The 23,336-nt window shown below is 34.8% G+C and overlaps 1 protein-coding gene across 2 annotated transcripts in view; it reads left to right on the forward strand.

The window, feature by feature from the left end:
* Nucleotides 1-22,941, forward strand: part of LOC128248031 (chymotrypsinogen A-like) — a 67,195-nt gene extending 44,254 nt beyond the window's left edge. For both annotated transcript variants that reach the window (XM_052968437.2, XM_052968438.2), the window contains 5 exons: nt 3,240-3,408; nt 5,989-6,119; nt 16,384-16,515; nt 20,846-21,000; nt 22,533-22,941. In XM_052968437.2, the coding sequence (XP_052824397.1) occupies nt 3,240-3,408; nt 5,989-6,119; nt 16,384-16,515; nt 20,846-21,000; nt 22,533-22,727 (782 nt within the window). In that variant the 3' untranslated portion in view covers nt 22,728-22,941. The remainder of the gene's footprint in view (nt 1-3,239; nt 3,409-5,988; nt 6,120-16,383; nt 16,516-20,845; nt 21,001-22,532) is intronic.
* Nucleotides 22,942-23,336: the final 395 nt, after the last annotated feature.

The following is a 23,336-nucleotide window of genomic DNA, read 5'->3' on the forward strand; positions in this document are numbered from 1 at the left end:
CCCATAGAGTGCTCCTTTATATTTCGAGCATTATTTTACTCTGTGAAGTACGTAGGCGTGGCTTTGTGGTTAAGAAGCTCGCTTTGCAGCCACGTGATTTCGGGTTCAGTACCAGAGTTCGGCACTTTAGACAAACGTCTTCTTCTATAGCCCTGGACCAAACAATGCCTTGTGAGTGAATTTGATCGGCGTGGACTGTGCGGGGGCCGGTCGTAGACATACATGCATATATCTGTTTAAATATATGTGTGTATGTGTGCACATAGTATATTTATAGTAGGTTATATATATATATGTATGTATTTTTGAAAAGATTTGTAAATGTACCACACGAGGAAGTAGATATTAAAGATAAATAAAAATGAAAATGCCACTTTTAAAAAAAAAATTAAGTGTTTTAATTTACATTAGATGTTTCGTTTTTCTTGAAAAACCTTATCAAAACTGAGTATAAAATATGTGAGAAGAGAAGAGGGCCATTAATAAAATAAAACTTGCCAGGCAGTGAGCTGGCAGAACCGTTAGCACTCCGAGTGGAATACTTTGTACCGTTTCGTCCGTCTTTACGTTCTGAGTTCAGATTCTAGCGGGGTCGTCTTTGTTTTTCATCTTTTCGAGACTGATCAATTAAGAACCAGTGGAGCACTGTAAATCCACTTAGCCCCTCCCCCGGAATTTGTAACCTTTTGCCAAAGTTTGTAACTAATAAATATTATAGGATTTACCAAAATACTATGTGTAGCCGACATCTTTCGTTTTGTTTCTTAAGACTTTGCTTTTATTCATCAATGATGTCTATCTTGAGTGTAAAAATGTTCAATAGACCATAAAAAATAATTGCAACCATTTTCCTTAAAGGTGTACATTATTCATTTATGTTATATATTTATTCACATAAAATTCTGGACGACAACATGAAAATGGGAAACTGGTACTTAACAGATAGAAAATGGCGCCAGCGATGGTACAATACCGTCTCTCACAATCAGATTCTGAAATGAATAATTAAGACTGCATTATGAACACTTTGAAGGAAACGAGAGGAAAGCCAGATTAGTAGAGTAAAATAACTATAAAGACGTCATTATGTTGAAGTCTGTCTTCAGGCTGTATTATACAATGGAGTCCAGTCATTTGGTGTATTCCAGAAACTTTGTTTATAGGAAGTCTGTTTATACGATCATGAGACAAATAGCGTACAGCATGTATCTAATATCTAACTAACACATTAAGCATGTATCTAATATCTAACTAACACATTAAGCATGTATCTAATATCTAACTTTCACATGTGTGTGTGTGTGTGTGTGTGTGTGTGTGTGTGTGTGTGTGTGTAATCTCTGAAACACAGTATGATTTGCTCAATGAGAGGAATTGTTGAACTGTCCGTTTTATGACATATGAACCATTAAATGCCAGTTTACAGACTTGCAGTAAAATAACAGGCAAAATATTTGCATATGCAGCGCCCTCTAGTTGAGTCCTCTACTACAAAGCGAGTTAACCATCTTATCTCAATGTGATGGGGATAAGAAATATTAACTGGAAATTGTGATATAGAGAAGAGCTACATGGTGTTCACATAAAAAATTTATAATTTGTATTTTCTTCAACTTCCTCCTCTTTCTTCCTCTTCCTCTTCTTTTAACTCGAGTTTTATTTTAAATCTCCGAATGTGACGAGTAACGGGCTTACTATCTGCAGCCTAGAGTACCATAATAATAGTTCTCTTCAGCTATCTAATACTTTGCTGGTGATTATAGCTGTGCTAAGGAGGTAAACGTTTTGCAACAGTCCTACCAAGCATTATTTTCCCATTTCCTCTATGTTCCTTTCCATATCTTTTGATACTGTCACAAAAGCCTCGGAAATAATTGGTTCTATCTTCACATCATCGAGAAGGAGAAGGTGTTCTCCAATGACAAAATACAACAGTAGTTGACATGCCCTCGATCAGATCTCCTGAAAAGTTTTAACAATGAATATTTACGCCATAGCTTTCGTCCTTGCTGTCCTCCAAACACGTGATTATTTATTATTAGTTTAGCAGACATCAGCACGCATCAGCAAATAATTTGTTTGCTTTATTCTATAAACATGAATCACCATTCTCCTTTTAATTCATTGATCCAGGAGTAGCTTTGTGTGAAGGTTCATACCCAGATCGAAACACCGGTGCTTCAAATTCCCCTGACATCAAGAATCGCATTTGTTGTAAACACACAACGTTTGAACAGAAGAGATTTTTCTTTGAAGATGAAAATACAACTGCGATTAGCATTCTGATGTTCTAATCTCTTGGACCGTATTACTAATACTCTCTTAGTATGTTCTCCACAATTTGCGACTTCTATATAAATTAAAAGCCGTAGAATTTCGATTAGGTTTCCTTGTTAACAGGTATTCCTTCCCAATTTTTGAACTTTGTATTTTAATTTACGTAATCCATCAAAACTTGTTCCACTTCATACAAAAGGTCTTGAATTTGTAACAGCGTTACAAGACATTTAATTAGGGCTCAGAAATATAATATTTCAGTAGAAAATAATTAATTGCGACAGAAACAGCATACTGCGACATTTACCTCGAGAGAGAGGGTCTCTCATAAAAACTCATGATGCATAAAAGCACACGTAGTGATATCTCTGACATGACAGATTCGTCTTCCACGGTCACTGGAACTGCTAGATCACGTAATTTCGCCCTGCTATGGATTCCTCAATGACAGATGTCCATCGCTATCAATTGTTTTTTGATAAGCTCAGTGGCTATTTTCGACACCAGTGCCTGAATAGACATTGAGATTCTATTTATCGTTGACGAGAGATTTTGGCTGTAATCGCACTGTTGGATATTTGTCACTAAGGAATCAATAGCAGGGTGAAACCACAGGATCTGACTGTCCTTGCGGCCATAGCAGACGACTCTTGTCTGTCACCGATATAATTGCAAGTGTTTTTATGCACCACATGAGGGATCCTCTCTCAAGATAATTAACGTAGAATTTTGAGTTCTAACACAATTTCTACGTTAAGCTGCAGATCGAGATTAGCTAATGTTTCGCTCTTTGAACCAGGAAATTTACCTAACTTTTTGACATGAAGTCTAACGTCTGAAGTTCTAGTAATATATGAAAGATTATTATTTCAGCAGAATGACCAGTTACCTTTCGAGACGGTCATACGCCGATCTCTTAATCGTGAAATTACTTAATTCATTATAACTTCTCTTTTTCTCAGATCAGGCAAAGAATTCCGAAAACAATTTGACAATTGAGAGAATAGTAAACGGTCGTGTATCTCAGAATTGTCAGTTCTCTGGAATCGTGCACATAAATGGAGCCGAAGGATTTCAATGTGCCGGCAATTTGTTGGATAAAGACTACGTGCTAAGTGCAGGTCACTGTGTGTAAGTATTTACTCATATATATATTATATGACGTGTGCACATATTGTGTATATGCCTGATAGCTCGTTGGGAGGTTGTTTCGACCCAGTTTAAGTCTCATCGAGCAGACTGATGATCAAAAGCACACAACACTGATCATCACATCATTATGTGTGTGTGTGTGTGTGTGTGTGTGTGTGTGTGTGTGTGTGTGTGTGTGTGTGTGTGTGTGTGTGTGTAGTATGAAGTTCAACGAGTAACAGTACATATATATAGATAGATATAGATATATACATGAATATATATATATATACATATATACATACATACATATATATACATATATATATATATATGCATACATACACATATACATACATACATATATATATATATATATATATACGTACATATGTGTATATACATACATACATATATATTTACAAACATATATATACATATATAAATATACATCTATATATACATACATATATATATGTTATATTGACTACTGTATCGGCGCGACCTCACTCAACCGCGAACATATAGACTCCTTCCTGTCTTTTGTCAAATATTTCCATCCTGCCCTCCACTTCTCCTGCACTATCTCTGACACCTTTGTCTCCTTTCTTGACATTTCGGTCAGCATTCATCACTCCACTCTCACCACCTCCTTCCACTACAAACACAGACTCACACTTATACCTCAATTTCTCTTCCTCCCACTCTAAACAAACCAAGCACTCCATCCCCTATTCCCAATTCCTCCGTCTACGCACCTTCATTTTGAGATCACCACTACTTTATTATCTCCCCTTCTTCCTAGATCTCCTGTGTGATCCCCCTGTCCGGCATTCGCCATGACAGATTGCTAGCCAATACACATTTTTTATTTTTTCCCCTTGTTTCTTTCTATGTTTCTTTCTGTGGAAGAGCGTAGGCTCGAAACGTTAAAGACTTTTTCACTTCCCGAGCGTTAAACGGATGCATCTGTTTGTTGTCTACACCACCTGTCTTCGTCTTTTGTTTTTTTCTGAACTATCCCTATATATATATATATATATATATATATATATATATATATATATATATATATATATATATATATAGATAGATAGATAGATAGATAGATAGATAGATAGATAGATAGATAGATGGATACGTACATATATACATACATATATATATATACATATATACATACATACACACGTATATGTATAAATATATATATATATATATATATATATATATATATATATATATATATATATATATACACATACATATATATATATATATATATATATATATATATATATATATATAAATATACTTACATATATATAGACATATATATATATATATATATATATATATATATATATACATACACACATATACACACGCGCATACGCACACACACATGTATATATACTTATGAGTTAAGCATATAATCATCAAAATAATTATATCGGTATGTATATGTATTTCTTGTTTATATGTTTATTGGTGTATTTCTACTGAGGATTGCAAAGTAATTTCTATTGTAGAGCATGAAATCTTAAGCTTTAAGATTATTCGGAATTTTGTAAACTTTCACATCCGACCTAGGGTTATGAATAGAGAACTCATTTAGAGTGCATTGTAGGTATTTGACATCTACTTCAGCCCTTAATTATAATTGTATTTTATAATTATAGATTTAACACATATATATATATATATATATATATATATATATATATATATATATATATATATATATATATATATATATATATATATATACATACATATATATGCATATATATATATATATATATATATATATATATACATATATATATGTATATGTATGTATGAATATATATATATATATATATATATATATATATATATATATATATATATATATATATATATATATATATATATATATATATATATTTATATATATACATATATGTAAGTATGTGTGTATGTATATATGTATGTATATATACATATACATAAAGGGTAAAGGACCTTTCGGTCATGAATGACATGTGATTGGACCTAGAAAGTCCCCTCTGAAGCACAATTACAGTGAGGTTGTTTATGGAGGACTAGCAGTAGCCCATGCATACCACCCTCTCCTCTTCACGCCACTGGTATTATCCAAGGGAAAAGCGAAGGCCGATACAGCATGGCAGCAGTGACGTCACAACTGATTCTTACAGCTGGGTGAAATAAAGTGTCTTGCTCAAGAGAGCATCACACAGCCCAGTCCAGGAATAGAACATTGAAAAAATGATGAAAATGGTCGTGCCCCAGCATGGGAACACAGAGGAAAATAAAAAAATATATATAACAAATATTTGAATTAAAATATTTTCAGTAATGTGTTCGAGACAAAGAAACGGCTCCCACTCGCATGTTTCCCCCTGAAATATGATATATGTCCCAATAATACCACCTTGAAATCTCACGTATACTCCAAGAATACCCTCGTTACATCCAATATATTACACGATTGTATTCATTTGCATCATGTCATTAAAACGATTATTAAAATGGGTGACGAGTGCTTTAATGCAAGCAACAATTTTGCTACTTCAGTGCGAAACGGAACCGATCTTTAGAGCTGAGCATTTCCATGGGATCCACTGTTCGAAGCGAGGCCACCACCAATCGACATGTTTCGCAAATTATCGTACATGAAGCATTCCGGCATGATAACGGAAATTACTGTAAGGAATTGTTTTTATATCTAATCTCTTTTTAGTTGTATTTCATCTCAAGTCTTTCACACTTTGTTTCATAATGTATGTCTGTATCTAATTTCATACTTATTGGTTTTATACATACATTATACATTACATACATTATACATGCACACACACACACAGACATATACACACATATATATACATTATACATACATGTCTATATATATATATATATGTGTGTATGTGTGTGTGTGTGTGCGTGTGTGTGTGTGTGAGCGTGTGTGTGTGTGGCGCAATGACCCTCCCAAGACACAACAAAATTTGTTTCAACACAAGAATTCTCATCAAGAACCATGCAAATCAGATACAAAAACGAAGTATGTATGTATGTATGTATGTATGTATGTATGTATGTTGTCTTCTGTTTAATATAAATTCTTCCTCTGAAGATGCGGCTGATTCCCACCAAAGATCCAAATCTTCATCGCTGGAATGTAGATAACAAAAACCATGTCACATTTAAAAGTTGAGAAAAATTTTGCATATTTTTACTGTTCCACTTACAGATTGTATTTTGTAAAATGTGATGAAAGAAGTTTGCTTCGCAACAATAGGTTTCTAGTTCAGTACCACTTTGTGGCACCTTGGGCAAGAGTCTTCTACTATAACATGTATATCCACCAAACGCAGTATTGCACACTCATTCTTACTGTTCATCACCTTCGCGTGAATATATATATATATATATATATATATATATATAGTTCAAAAAAACAATAACAAAGAAACAAAAAAACAACAAAGTGAGGATGTGATATGGATAGTATTATTGGACGCTCAGGAAGGAAAGAGAGAGTGCATGACGTTTCGGGCGTAGCCCTTCGTCGGAAAGATGGAAAGTTCGGAGAATGGAAGAACGGAGAAAGAGGAAAATGGTACCGATGCCCACGGGGAAACTGTGAAAGATTAAACAGAGCTTTGACTTTATATAAGAACCTGACTAAAACTGTTAAGAGCTTTGATGTACAAAAGTAAGCGACGGCTTTTTAATGTAGTATCAGAAAAGTATGACACAATAACAGAATGACAAGAATTATCCTCTCAAATGTGGAATTGACACTACATATATGAATTCTATGAATAAGAAATGAAACTGGAAATGAATTAATTAATTAAATAATATGAGAGGTGTGTTGACGCCAGATTAGCTATATGAACTTTAATTAGAGAGAGTATGCAGTGCCCCCAAAAGGTCACAGCTATAGCCTATTTTCAAGTTTTTTCTGTTTACGAAAACGCTAAATTTATTTACGTAAACTATAGTTAGGCAGAATGCTTTAGTGTATAAATTAATGAAAAATATAAAAAAAAGTTTTAATGTCCCTTCTGCATTGTGTGATAGATTACAAAATTAGTATTTAATATGAATCGTATTGCATAAATGTATAGATTGTAAAATGTGTATCGTTGGTTACATATAAGATGGCAATAAACAATTATAAGGGCACATACTAGAGAAAACTTAGCTTCAGGACAATAAAATATACACATACATACATATATTCATACATGCATATGTACATAAAAAAAACAGACAGGCGGACAGACGGTCAGACATGGTTAGATAGATAAATACATACATACATACATAGACAGATAGATGCACAGACAGTTACAGACACACACACATATACACACACATACAGACACACATACACACACATACATACATACATGCATACATACATACATACATACATACATACATACATACGCTCATACATCCATAGAGGTCTGCTACCCTGCTGATGGGAATATCTTTTTAAGAATGAAAGAGAAAAAAAGGATAACACACGCATAACTGCTTCAGCACCTTAAGAGACTGTATTTCCAGAATATAAATGAACATTTACGTTCATTGCAAATACAATCTGTAAGAGGAATGGTGGATCTATGCAAGAGTTTTCCCAAGTTTAAAAAGTGGATTCGTTTTTGTCATCTACTTTCCTCACAGGAAAACTTCAAATAATTAAAAACAATAGAGAATGTACATCAAGGGCGAGAGAGAGACACATATAACACGTACACACGGACATATATACATACATACATACATACATACATACATACATACATACATACATATATGTATACAAATATATATGCATATATACAGACAAACAAGTGTGTGCGAAAATTATCTCTGAGTATGTGTGAGTTCCGTGCTACGGTGTTTAAGCAAAAATAAGGAAAACCTTCCAACGTTTTTTGCTTCTCGCTATATATTATGTTTGTGTTCAGGAAGTGGTTACAGGGGGAAAAAAGCAATTAAAATGTATTAATTGCTTACTTTCTAATTATATTGAGATTTAATGATAATTAGCTTGGAGTAAATTAGTTGTCAACACCTCTGTTTGTTTTTTGAGGCTGTCATTCTTGATCTGTTCCTTCTTTCTTTCTCTTTCTCTTTCTCTCTTCTTTCTCTCTCTCTCTCTCTCTCTCTCTCTCTCTCTCTCTCTCTCTCTCTCTCTGTCACTCTTTCTCTCTCTCTTCTTTCCTCTCACTCACTCTCTTTCTCTCACACTTCCTTCTTATCTCAATCTCTGTCTGTTTTCTCTCATTTTGTTCTCTTTCTCTCATTTTGTTCTCTTTCTCTCTTTTCTTTCTTTCTCTCTCTCCCGCCTTTCCTCTCCTCCACCCTCTCTCTCTCTCTCTCTCTCTCTCTCTCTCTCTCTCTCATTTTCACCTTTCTCTCTGTCTCTTTTTTGCTTTCAGAATTGTTTTCGCAATGCACACTTTCCTTTATTTAGCAATTTGTACGCACGCAAACACTCACAGCTGCATACTTACACACGCGCACACAAATTACGAAAATTTTGATTCAAGTAATTTTTTGTTGAATTTTAAATTTTCCCCTTCATTATTTCAAATTAATAAAACTGAGATATTTCTATGAATTGAAACTCTACATGCGTTCATGGGCGTCAGACATGTAGCGGATGTGGTTGGGATGAAAACGAATTAAAAGAAGAATTTAAAACGTAATGTCTATATTCCATAAGCCTAATCAAGCGCTCTGGAATCAAGCTGATATAATTCTTAGATATTATGTTATGTACCCCAATACATTTTTGCAACCATTTTATTTAAGATACACAAACCAAAAACCATCATCGTATTGCAGGAGATTCGCACTTAAAACTGAGAATTACCAAATATATTGGTTTAAAATTTTAACACAAGGACAGCAATTACGTAGGAGTGGGGGAGTCGATTACATTGACCTCAGTGTTCAGCTGGTACTTATTGACCCCTAAAGATGAAAGGTAAAATCGATCTTGGAGGAATTTGAACTCAGAGGAGGACCGACGAAATGCCATTATGCATGTTGCCAAGCGTGCTAAATATTCTATCAGCTCACCGCCCATAAAACATCTTCCCATCCATTCAACCACCAATTTTCTCCGCCCACTATTCACCTGACAGTCATGAGGGTATAATCCTCAGGCACCATCTCCATAGGATCCCATTGGAAGCAACTTCCATGACACTTTAAGCAAATTCAATATAAATACAAGCTTGAAGCGTCAAAAGCGGCAATATGAAAAAGGGTTCGAAGAAGTAACCATATTGCATCGTCCGTTTCGCGTGTTAGCAAGGAATGCTTTTGGACCTTAAGTCAAGGGGCCCATTGAGAAACTTATTACACTCTCAATCCAATGCTGGTACAACTAGCAGTAAGCCTGCAATTTGTGCTGAGAAGTGTAGGGTGGGAGCACAAAGGATGCGTGTTCCAAGACCTTGAAGCAAGTTCAAGAGGAAACAACCATTAATGGATTGGATGAAGCATTCCACTTCCTTCTGAAGAGGTCAGTCATATGTTCGACATCAGTTAAGTTAATATACTTTAATTTATAACACCTTTATATCCTCTACCTTTGGTTTAAAGGTGTTACATGTTAAGCCCTTGAAAAAATCCTGTCTCTCTGTCGATTTCGACGACGAGTGTTCTATTTGATCCGATCAACAGAACAGCCTCCTCCTCAAATTAATGTGCAAGTGGCTGAGCACTCCACAGACACGCATACCCTTAATGTAGTTCTCACGGAGATTCAGCGTGACACAGAATGTGTCAATGTTGGCCTTTTGAATTACAAGTACTACTCATTTTTGCTCATTTTTGAGTGGACTGTGGCAACGTGAAATAAAGCGCCTTGCTCAAGGACACAATGCGCCGCTGTTAATCGAACTCACAGCCCTACGATTGTAAGCTGAATACCTTAACCACAAAGTCATGCGCATTCACTGTTATGCGGAAACACTTTGGGAAAAGGAGCTGGACGGATTTCAACCGGAAATCGAAATCTTGTAAATGATAACAGCAGTCGGAGTTGTACATCTTGTCAGTGTAGTGTTAATTTCTTTCGTTTGCTTGAATCTGCAGTCGGCGAGATGCTATTATATAACTGGTCATAATTTCACTCAGATGAACAGCGTAATAAGCGATACAGGGAATTAGACGCAATAGCTACAGTTTCTGTCACTTTATCACTATAAATATCAACATAGATACTTCCTTATTTAATTATTTAGGCATAAGAAGGATTTAGCCGATGGCATAAATCATTGAATCTAAACTAATCCAAATGCCAGAAGACCTAGATTGGATTTGAATAAGAAACAGCTATACAGGGTCTCAACTAAAAGTGGTAATACAATGTAGACTGTTGCTCTACCGGTTCTGCTAATTCTTCACACTGCTCACTACAAGTACTTACCATATTTTCTGGCAATAGATATGCTAAGCCATAACGTATTTTGAGAACGCTTTGATCTCCAAGATGCACTATAATATTGAGTTTTAAATTTTGTATACCATTTTCTCGATGCATTCATATGTTGCATCATGGTATAAATTCACCGTCCTCCTCTATAAACATGCAAGGTACAACCTAGATGACCTATTCAATAATTAACATGATGAATAGGTGCCTCTATGTATGTGTGTCTGTGTATGTATATATGTGTGTATGTAATATGTATATGTACCTTCAGTACACTACTGGCAAAAGATGCCTAAAGGTGGTTTTACTTTACTATAAACTCAATCTTATAGTACCCAGCCAGTCTTGGCGTCCTATTGATTGATGCCCCTAGAGAAGTGTCTGACAAAGTATGTACCGCGGCGCTGTGGTGTGCCGCGAGAGATTCCTAGAATGCGTGCCGCGAAAATTATATTCGGTATTTTCAGGAAACAACGATCCAAGAACTTTCGTATGATTTATTTAATAACATTTTCAAATGAAGCGATGGTTCTCAGGAAACTTCAACATCATTTAATAACAAATCATCCACAACATAAGGATAAACCAAAATAATATTTTGAGATGCTAAAAAATAATTTTAAAATTCAATCAATAAGGCTGAAGAAATTTCACTCAATTCCCGAGAAAACTCAATTCGCTAGTTACAAGATTGCCCAGCTTTTAGCAAGGAAGGGAAAAAACACATTCTGACGCCGAAAACCTTATTTTACCAGACTTGGAGATCACCGTTGGCACAATGATTAGTGATGAAGCCGTCAAACAAATTAAGACCATACTTTTGTCTGCCCAAACGATTTCTCGTAAAATTCAAGACATTTTGCAAGACATGGATAATCAGCTCCGCGAACATTTCACTGAAGCAAAAATTGAACTCGAAAACTTGTGGGTCTTACAAAACAATGAAAGTACAGACATCAGCAACAAAGCTCAACTAATTTCATTTCTGCGAATCATGAGTCAGTTTCTGCAAATCAGTTTTTCCTCTGTTGTGAATTGAAGGAAAGAACGACAGGAGAGGATGTCTTTAGCCTGGTAAATCAAAATGTCGTATTGAGAGGGAAGCAGTAGCAAACTTGTATTAGCTTCTGCACTAATGGCGTTCCATCCATGCAAGGTTGAAAAAAAGGCTTTGTAACTCATGTATTACAAAAAAACTCACAAGATAATATCGTACATTGCATGACTCACCTCGATGTTCTGATTATCAAATATACGAGCGGGTCATAAACCCTTTCGCAAGATACGACAGTACACACCTGCCATTATCATTAACAGAAGAATAAAATTTAATAAACTTGAAAAGCGATTCTGTGCACAAAGCCTCATTTTCTGTGCTATTATTGTCAGAATTTTGGATTTTGCTTTGGAAACAATACCCTCGATTAGCTACTACAGCCATTAAATCTCTGTTATCCTTTGGATCGTCGTATCTTTGCAAATTAGGTATCTCTACGCTTATGGAAATGAAGTAAAAAAAAAAAACGGAACGATTACAGGTGGTAAATTATACGGCACAAAAAGAGAATTACTCTCTCCAGACACAACAGCTACATATATTTGTGTGTGTGTATGTATGTATGTCTGTATGTATGTGTGTGTGCATACACATGCATAGATAGATACATACATACATACATACATACATACAATAGATAGATATAAAACATACAATAGATAGATATAGAACATCAATATACATCAGGGTCCTGCACTTTTAACATATTTTAGTGAGATGTCTTGTTTGTGATTTATCGATATATTGATCCTGTTGATGATTTATTATCTACTTTGGTGTCTTTTATTCCTACAGTATGGAGACACGGTCGGTTTGTCACAGATAATCCTTCTCTGATATTGTCCTAGGAAAAACATGACCTCTGTCCTCTTGGACACATCATAAATTTTCTAAAATATTTCAGAGCGAAAATATGGCTTAAACAACAAGAACACAATACCACAGAATTTGCTCGGAAGCAGTTTATTGGATGGGGTCATATAATTGTCTTCCAACCACTAGATATTGTCTTAACCCTGATATTATGTAAAAACAAGTGTATAAGATACCTTTATTCTAGTGTTGGAAGATGGTCTATCGGAAGTAATATTCCTAGGTTATATTTTATCCGTTTGTGACGAATTGATAGAGTATAACAATCTCTTTAATAATAAGCCGATGTAAATGTTGTTTGATCTGTCAAATCTCGCTTTGCATCGTAGAGAGAGAGAGAGAGAGAGAGAGAGAGAGAGAGAGAGAGAGAGAGAGAGAGAGAGAGAGAGAGAGAGAATGAGGGATGTTTGAATTTAAAAGAGAGATACAGAAAGATATGGCATGAAAGGCGCTCGTGAGTGCACATACTGCGCTTGGTTTGCAGACAATGAGTAAATGAATGGTACACACACGCGTAGTGCGAGAAAAATAATAATAAAGACAGGGGAGAAGGAGGAAAAGGAAGCGATACATCATATGTATATGTGCGTGTGTATGATATCTATATCTATCTATCTATATATATATATATATATATATAATATATATGTGTACGTATGTATATATATATATATATATATATATATATATATATATATATATATATATATATATATACAAGAATAAGGGCAGAGAATCGTCAATTAATAATAGAATTAATAATTAACAATTTTGCCAAGTAGTTCAGTATGAAAAAAACCTTAATCGGTAAAACTATTTATCATCATAAATATACAGGGATTAGCAATTGAGTTGCTTCTCCAACATACTGAAAATTTAGAAATAGCAGTCAAAGAACTACTGATTCCAAACTACAAATTTTTCTCTAAAGCGGATGGCGATATTTATGGCACACATAGAACAAAAACCGGAGGGAAAAGCGTAAACAAACCAAGCCTTTAGTTAATTGGATACGAATCGTTTCATGGTTAAGTGAATGGAAATTTCACTATTCCAATCTTCAGCCCAAATATTCTGATAAATTTGAAAGTGTCTCTAAAAAAATTCACGGTAATTTTTGGCCATGCGACACCAAAAATCAACTATAAGAAAGGCACTTACGAATTCATCGGCTAGCGAGTTCAGGCACCTCACCCCAAAGAAATCTATTCCATGTGCGTCACAAATAGTCCCGTGTGGAGGGATTTACGGTTTAACCATCTAACTTAGAGATATCAAATATAAAATATACAAGAATAAGGGCAGAGAATCGTCAATTAATAATAGAATTAATAATTAACAATTTTGCCAAGTAGTTCAGTATGATAAAAACCTTAATCGGTAAAACTATTTATCATCATAAATATACAGGGATTAGCAATTGAGTTGCTTCTCCAACATACTGAAAATTTAGAAATGGCAGTCAAAGAACTACTGATTCCAAACTACAAATTTTTCTCTAAAGCGGATGGCGATATTTATGGCACACATAGAACAAAAACCGGAGGGAAAAGCGTAAACAAACCAAGCCTTGGGATTACAAGAGCGTCACTGTCTCTCTTGTTCTTGGATTGCAAACGCATAGCCTTCAAAGTGTGATGCAGTGACCCTGTGTCTGAGAGAGGTTGCGTTTCGTATTAATTCTACTATCTTCCTCAAGCTTCTTGGCAACATACCCATGCATGATCTTTTTCTGTATGCTGAGTGCTTTCCATCCAGGTCTTCTCTGAGGTAAGAGAGCCCAGCTGTTTTGGAGCTGTATAGGAGATCATCAGGAAGAGAGTGTTTCTTGAGGAGTTCACTGCCAGCTCGAATAATGTACTTCACTTTTCAGGACTACATTAATATATTTATTTTTGCTGCTGTTGTTCAGTAGGTGCTGCTGAGTGATACCATACGGCATTCGAAAGCCGTCTGCACTGATCTCAGGCCTCTACCACCTTCATTTCTTCTTAGGTAAAGACCGTGAACATCACAGTTTCTGCGGAAGTTCCCAGTTGTTGTCAGGATTTTGCGGGTTTTGATATCTATTGAGTAGATTTCCTCAACAGACCAATCAAGTATCCCAAATGTTGGGATCAACACTGGCACTACAAATGCATTGTGGAATATTGTTTTGTTGTAAGAGGAGAATTCCGAATGCCATGTATGTATGCACGTATGTATGTATGTATGTATGTATGTATGAATGTATGGAGGTGTATATATATATATATATATATATATATATATATATATATATATATATATATATATATACATATAGAGAAAGAGAGAGAGAGAGCGTGAGACAGACGGACAGACAGACAGACGGACAGACAAGCAGACGGACAGACAGGCAGACGGACAGACAGGCAGACGGACAGACAGGCAGACGGACAGACAGGAGCGTGCGTGTGAATTTCCATTGTATAATATCAACACGGAAAGTAATTTAGCCATCATTATTTTTAGCCTTTGAATATTGTTTTGTTTAATTTTAAAGTAATAAATAGTTTTCTTTTGAAAATTAGTATTCATTTCATTATTGTATATAAACACCAAGAAATTTGCTAAAATATATATTATTAATCATTGTGTGTATATATACATATATATATATGTATATATACATATATATATATATATATATATATATATATATATATATATATATATATATATATATATATATATATATATATAATTACATGCATATATATATATATATATATATATATGCATGTAATTATATATATATATATATATATATATGTATGCAAGTATATATATATATATATATATATATATATATATATATACATACGTGTGTGTATGCATGTATATAGATGTGTGTGTGCATGTGTTTTTGTGTACCATAATTCCTATGTTATCCATGGCACTAAACCTTACTCACAAAGCCACCCGTCGTATAAAGGCTAACACTGTAGAATGCAATAAATTATTCTGCTCAGACACACAACATCACACCTACCGCGAATTTGAAGTTTCACTTTATGGTCAGGCGTTATTCAATACCTCATTAACATAGTTACTTCATCTGCGCACCATATTACATTCAATGTCTAGTTATGCTATTAATGATTCCGTGGGGATACAAATAAAAGTCAATCGTGACAGGAGTTGAACCCAGAGGAATGAAACTAATTGTTGTAAAGTGTCTAATGCAGTGGTTCCCAAACTTTTTCGGACTGCCACCCACTTGACTCCCAGGCCACATTCCTAGCGCCCCCATCTCAACTAACCGTCACAAACATACACCGCTTTCTGAAGCAAATTCAAAGCAACTGTGTTTCACAAATGAAATTTAACCAAATGAACCCGTTATTTTTTGTTTTTACATCGTCCCCTTTTGGCCACCCAATTATCTCCCATCTTTTCTTCAACGGCCCCTTGGAATTTTTCACCGCCCCCGGAGGCACAATACCGCTCACTTTGGGAACCACTAGTCTAATGGAATCTACCTATAGTGGTTGCTACTTCATAACTTTTGTATTCAACATGTACTAATGTGCATTTAGTGTGGTTTCAGATAACGACATTGCTTTGCTGAAGATGACCAACTCTGTTTCATACGGCCCATGTTTACAATCAGTCCAATTACCACATCCTAAAGACTCATTCAACAGGAGCTGCATCGCCGCTGGTTGGGGGAAAACAGTCTGTAAGTAACTGCACAATAAATTACAATAAACAACACTAATCTTTTTTCTTAACGCGTCTTTATTAAACTTTCTTCGTTTAAAATTTTGCGTTGCATAAATTAATGTCGGGGCTTTTTCTGCAATATTCCATTTTATGTTTATACCGTCGTCGATTCTGTTCTAAGTCTTCACATGTGCTGTAACGAGTGCGTAGATTGAATATTGTACGTTAACATAACTGGATGGCTATGATATGCGTATCGAATATTGATTTTAGATTTTGCTAATCCCACATTCTTCTGTGTATGCGTTGAGTTGACGGCGTTAAATTTTTCGGAATTAGTCTTGCTATAAAATCTACATACATTTAAAGATATACTACATCAAATGAACATAGAGATATAAAGGGTAACGGAATAGCTATCTTTCATGAGATGAATGGCCATTACAAGCTCAGATACTCACTAAATATTATAATCATAAACGTCCAACCTAAAATTACTATAACAACAAATCTTTAAAAATTGTAAACGTCTCAGGAGTGGCTGTGTAGTAAGTAGATTGCTTACCAACCACATGGTTCTGGGTTCATTCCCACTGCGTGACACCTTGGGCAAGTGCCTTCTACTATAGCCTCGGGCCGACCAAAGCCTTGTGAGTGGATTTGGTAGACGGAAATTGAAAGAAGCCTGTCGTATATATGTATATATATATATATATATATATATATATATATATATATATATATATATATATATATATATATATATATATATATATATATATATATATATATATATGTATGTATGTATGTGCGTGTAGATGTTTGTGTGTTTGTGTTTGACCCCCAACATCGCTTGACAACCGATGCTGGTGGTGTGTTTACGTCTCCGTAACTTAGCGTTTCGGCAAAAGAGACCGATAGAATAAGTACTAGGCTTACAAAGAATAAGTCCTGGGGTCGATTTGCTCGACTAAAGTTGGTGCTCCAGTATGGCCGCAGTCAAATGACTGAAACAAGTAAGTCTCAGGCACTTACTTCAATTTTACCATTGAAAATCGAATAAAAAAGCAATATATATTAACAAATGATCCAATTCCATCTGTAAAGTAGCCTTTTAGATGAATTTTGTAGGCAACTATTAAGCTTCTCATCACATGCAGACAGTCAGTAAAACCACCCCTGGTATACCAGAACATTACAAAAAAACATGGGTTTAATGGAAAACTTGACTTCATTAAACAACTAAATAAAACATCGCTTAACATGGAAAGAGAAAATTAATCTGCTGTAACACGTCTCGTAGCTTGAATTTATCGACAAACAGTATAAGAATATCCTGTCATTAATAGCTTTTCTTACACATACATATATATATATATATATATATATATATATATATATATATATATATATATATATATATATATATATATAATTTATATAATTTAATTTATATAATGGCATTACTATACAATAATGTCTCACGCTTAGAGGGACTTCATAAGTCAAAACTACCAAAATAAGCACATTTTTACCGATCGCGAGGGAATGCAACTGCCCTTATATATATTAAATTATATATATTTATGGGAAAAAATGATGTTTTTTTTTTCCTTATGAGGTTTTTTCACGCTAACTACTTGATAAATTCTTATAAAGATTTTATCCTAACATTATATATATATATATATATTAGCACCATATGGTCTTTAAGACACCTTAAAATCTAGTTAGAGTTGTGACAGACTATTGAATCTCCTATTTTAACCACAATCATAGACATACCACAACACTCTAACAGGTTTCAATACGACTACAGAAATGAACTGAAACTGTCTACTCGATGATAAATACCTATAGAGGGCACTAGTGTTAAGAGCTATATTGAAAACAGGTGATGCTGACACTTTATAAATGAAGATAAAAGAGCAGAATTGCTGCGTACACAGCAAATTCATTCATCCATTCATTCAAATCCAGCGTGAAATTCATTTCTATTTCATTGTTAATATAAATGTAAGCATAAATAATAAGGATGAAATGTTCGTATAATGCTCAGGTGCACTACACCTCAAAGAAAAAAGATTCAGCAGTGTTATTCATCTAAAATAGAATATGATCGACAAATCAAATACGATGCGATAAAACATTTAATTAAATCTCACCACAACAATATTGTATAGTTCTATATTTAAGAGATGAGGAATTATGTACATTATTTATATTTGACGAATATTTGTCCTCATCTTGTTTGTTGTTAACACAACGTTTCGTCTGATATACACTCCAGCCTTCATCAGGTGTCTTGGGGAAATTTCGAACTTGGATTGTCATTCCTAAGGCATTTTTCGATGTTGTTGTTATTATTATTATTATTATGCTGGGAATCGAACTTGGAGTTAGTTGCCCGCGCTCTTAACCACTACACCATAAGCCCGTGAGCAACTATGGAGTGAATTTTAAGGCTTATAAATCTAATATTTTCCTATCCTTCCTTAATACCGGTTCCCATATGCTACTCATATCTACACTCGGTCGGCTTATGAGGTTGTTGTGTCCTAGCATATATGCTGCTTCTTTTAGTTTTCGTATTTTCCAGTGGTATTCTCTATCTATAGTTTTAACTTCATTCCACAGAGATATTATTTAGTCCGGTCCGATGTTTTTAATAAGACAGGTAAACCTTTTACTACAGGTAAACCTTTTACTACAGGTAAACCTTTTACTACAGGTAAACCTTTTACTACATACTCCTACGGAATGAAGAAAAAAAATCAACATTTTTCTACTCAAACTCGTCCTTTTGGAGAATCCATTTGTGATCTGCACGTGATGAAAACGAAAAGCAGTGAAGAGTTTCCCATGAACAACAACTAAATAAACAAGGTTTAAGAGTATTAGCAATTTAGAACGAGATTATTGCTGTTAAACAGGAGTAGGATAATTAAAATTTAATTATGTTAGGAATAGCAGTTATAAGAGTCTTTGGTCTCTGCTAATATAATTATTTGAGAGTTGTTTCGATTCATGGAAATTGCTTTGGGAGTCTGTACTACTTATGCGAGTGAATATGTGCAAACACACACACACGTGCACACAGATATATATATATATATATATATATATATATATATATATATATATATATATATACATACATACATACATACATACACGCACACACAACGAGAAAGCGGTAGTGATGCAAATTAGGCTTCACACACATAGATGTAGATGAACGTATATGTGTGTGTGTGTATATATATATGTATGTGTGTGTGTGTGTGTGTGTGTGTGTGTGTGTGTGTGTGTGTGTGTGTGTGTACTTAGAGACGCACATACGTTCATACATATATACACAGGTAGAGAGAGAGAAAGAATGGATGTATAAACAGCAAAATAAAAATATGCACACTAATTAAGTATTTAATTAGTAATACGTCGTTAAACTCAAACGCATTTATAACATTGCAGTTAATCCACATGGAAAAACTAGCATGTATACACATAATCGGTTAAAACGATCCCTTGGAGCAACATTTGTACTATAGATAGATAGATAGATAGATAGATAGATAGATAGATAGATAGATAGATAGATAGATGGATAGATAGATAGATAGATAGATAGATAGATAGATAGATAGATAGATAGATAGATACATACATATGTTCTGTGCTCCATTCTGTTGAAGAGCGTAGGCTTGAAACGTAAAAGACTTTCTCACTTCCTGAGCGTTAAACTAACACATCTATTTGTTGTTTATACACCCGTCTTCGTCTTTTGCTTTTTGTAGATTCCAACTATATACATATATATATATATATATATATATATATATATATATATATATATATATATATATATATATATATATATATATAGATAGATAGATAGATAGATAGATAGATAGATAGATAGATAGATAGATAGATAGATAGATAGATATATATATATATATATGAGGTCCTGACAGGGTACAAAGTTGTAATGAAATTATTTTACATTTTGTTATAATATATAGTATATATTGATTTCAAATCTTCGCACAAGGCCACCAATTTCGAAGATGGGGCTAGATGATTACATCGACCCCAGTACTCAACTGGTATTTGTTTTAGCGACTCCGAAAGGACGAAAAGCAAAGTCGACCTCCACACATTTTGAACTTACAATGGACGAAGTGCCGCTAAGCATATTTCCAGGCGTGCTAACGATTCTGCCAGCGCGCTGCCTTAATATATACCGTATATCATATATAGTATAAGAAAACAAAGATATGTACATACGACGCGCTTCACTGTTTTTATATCCAGACTTTCATTTCATTTTTCTTTTGTTCCAGATGAACCCCTTGAAAACGCACTCCAATACGTCACGTTGCTTCTACTTAATAACAGTGCCTGTTTGGAAGAGAGAAAAAAAGTAGGTCGACTTGTGAAACCACATCACCTCTGCACTGGAACAATGAGAAAAGGTGGGAGAGGGAGCACCTGTAATGTGAGTATTATGTTGAAAAGTTCTGGATGCGCCGAGTAGAGAATATAATGAAATGATTGCAAATGGCGGATCAGTATATATTATAGGAGTTATTTTATTGCAAATATTGTGATGGCACGTCGTGAAAGCAGGAATACCTGAAATACAAGTAGAGTTGGTAAGAACTGAGAGTTAAAGAAATGTGACTACTTACCTACTTCTTCAAGACCTTAGTTCCCTATCGTGCACGAGTCATACATGACGTTTCTCCACCCTAGAGCAATGGTTTTCAACCTTTTTAAGAAATTTCAGAGGGCCGGGGTTTTGGAGAAGATCTTGTTGGGCGTGGGGGTTAGCCCTATGACTGGAGAGCACACGATATTGATGACGAAAGGAGGAAAGTCGTGTGAATCGAGAGCACAAGCGTCGAGTTGGCATTCGATCACCTAGGTTCTCATATCTTTTATCTTTTGTTTGTTTCAGTCATTAGACAGGGGCCATACTGGGGCACCGCTTTGAAGAACTTCTTAGTCGAATGAATCAACCTCAGTGCCTGTTTTGTTTTTTAAGCATGGTGGTTTTTATGTCGGCCTCTTCTTGCTGAACCACTAAGTTACAGACACGTAAACAAACCAGCACCTGTTACCAAGCGATACTGGAAGGCAAACGCGCGCGCGGACATTCATGAATATTTTCAAAGTCCCTGCTAACCAAGTCTGTGCAGATTTGGTGCGAAATCTCGAGGCCGCTTGTGTGGGCATTTCGGTACTGAAGGCCAGAAAGGAGAGAAGTGGGATACCATCTGCATAGACATGTGTCGTTGAAGGTGACAGCTAATGAGGAATTGATGTGTAGTAGCAAGAATGTGAGAGATAGATGAACCAAGACATATACTGTACTAGAGTTGAGAGTGGGGAAGTCAGAGAGAGCTTCTATCAATACACATCATGGTAATGTAGTCACAGTGGAAGACATCTGTGAACAGAGACGGATCGAGATTGTCGGTAGGAAGCTGTACTGGAGTATTCCCATGTCCAACAAAGATGAATCGTCTCTAATTTCGAAAGCGACAAAGATGAACACATCTCCCGTGTGTTCGAGCTTTATGTCTAGTAGCACCAGACTCTACGTCTCGGTAGAACATTCTTTAGTAAAAATGTACTGGTAGTAATCAAAGGGACAAAGATTTATTGAGCTGTCGGGACACTATATCCTTCAAAACTTCCATGCCTCCGGAAATTCGCCAACACTACACCTGATATCCACTCTCCATTTTTTTTAAAGCAACTCATTCACTCTTCACTTCGTGTGCATTATTCTCTGCACTCTTCCTACACTTTTGGCTACCTCTTCTGATCAGTTGTGGTGCATTTGAGCATTGTATACAATAACTATTATTATCTTTTTGTCTCCCATTGATCGATGTAAACTCCACCTGTGTTGTATCTTTCCCCTTCGTGTCTTCAACCCTTGTGGCCAATAAAAGAAATCCTTATTATCATTTACAAAATATTTTCATTTTTCCCTCCTTTCGTTTTCCTTTCTTTCTCCAGGGAGATTCTGGTGGCCCACTTTATTGCAGGAACCAGAAGAACGAACTAGTTTTATTGGGTATCACATCGTTTGGAGACAAAAAGTGTTCGAAAGGGACTAGTTATTATACATCCGTAAACTACTTCCTCGACTGGATACACGAGAAAATACAAAACAAAACTTCATCAAACAACCGCACGGTAACATGGAAATAACAGAGAAGACAACATGGCTGACTTCGCCTTTGAGTACAAAACGCGATATTTGAAGCACAAGACTTAGTACTAATGTGTGATATCTATATACAATTAAATTCCGCAATGTTGTAAATGTATAAGTACTGGTATTATAAGTTGAATGAATTCGGCAGAACATCGCTGTTGTGTTAAAACCGAATCGCAAAACAAACTCTCAATTTTAGTTTCAATAAAAAAATATATACATATATCACCTACAACAGGTATTGAGCACTCCTTTCTTATTCTTTCGATATAAAACGCTTGTGTATACACACTCACACACACATATATACATATATGTGTATGTATGCATGTATATATATATATATATATATATATATATATATATATATATATATATATATATATATATATATATATATATATATATATATATATATATATATATATAATTAGAAATATTACATTTCTAAATTTCTCAGAGAGATTTATACAGTAGCAGCACGGTAAAGTGGTGGTCTGTTGCCAACTTAATGTGGCAGTCCCAGTAGAGGGAAGAATGCTGCTGCCATTTTTCTGGGGTGGAGGTGTTTATCTCCCCTGTTTGAAAACAAGGACACAGTA

Source organism: Octopus bimaculoides, chromosome 6, assembly GCF_046866305.1.
Source record: "Octopus bimaculoides isolate indiv1 chromosome 6, ASM4686630v1, whole genome shotgun sequence".
NCBI lineage: Eukaryota > Metazoa > Mollusca > Cephalopoda > Octopoda > Octopodidae > Octopus > Octopus bimaculoides.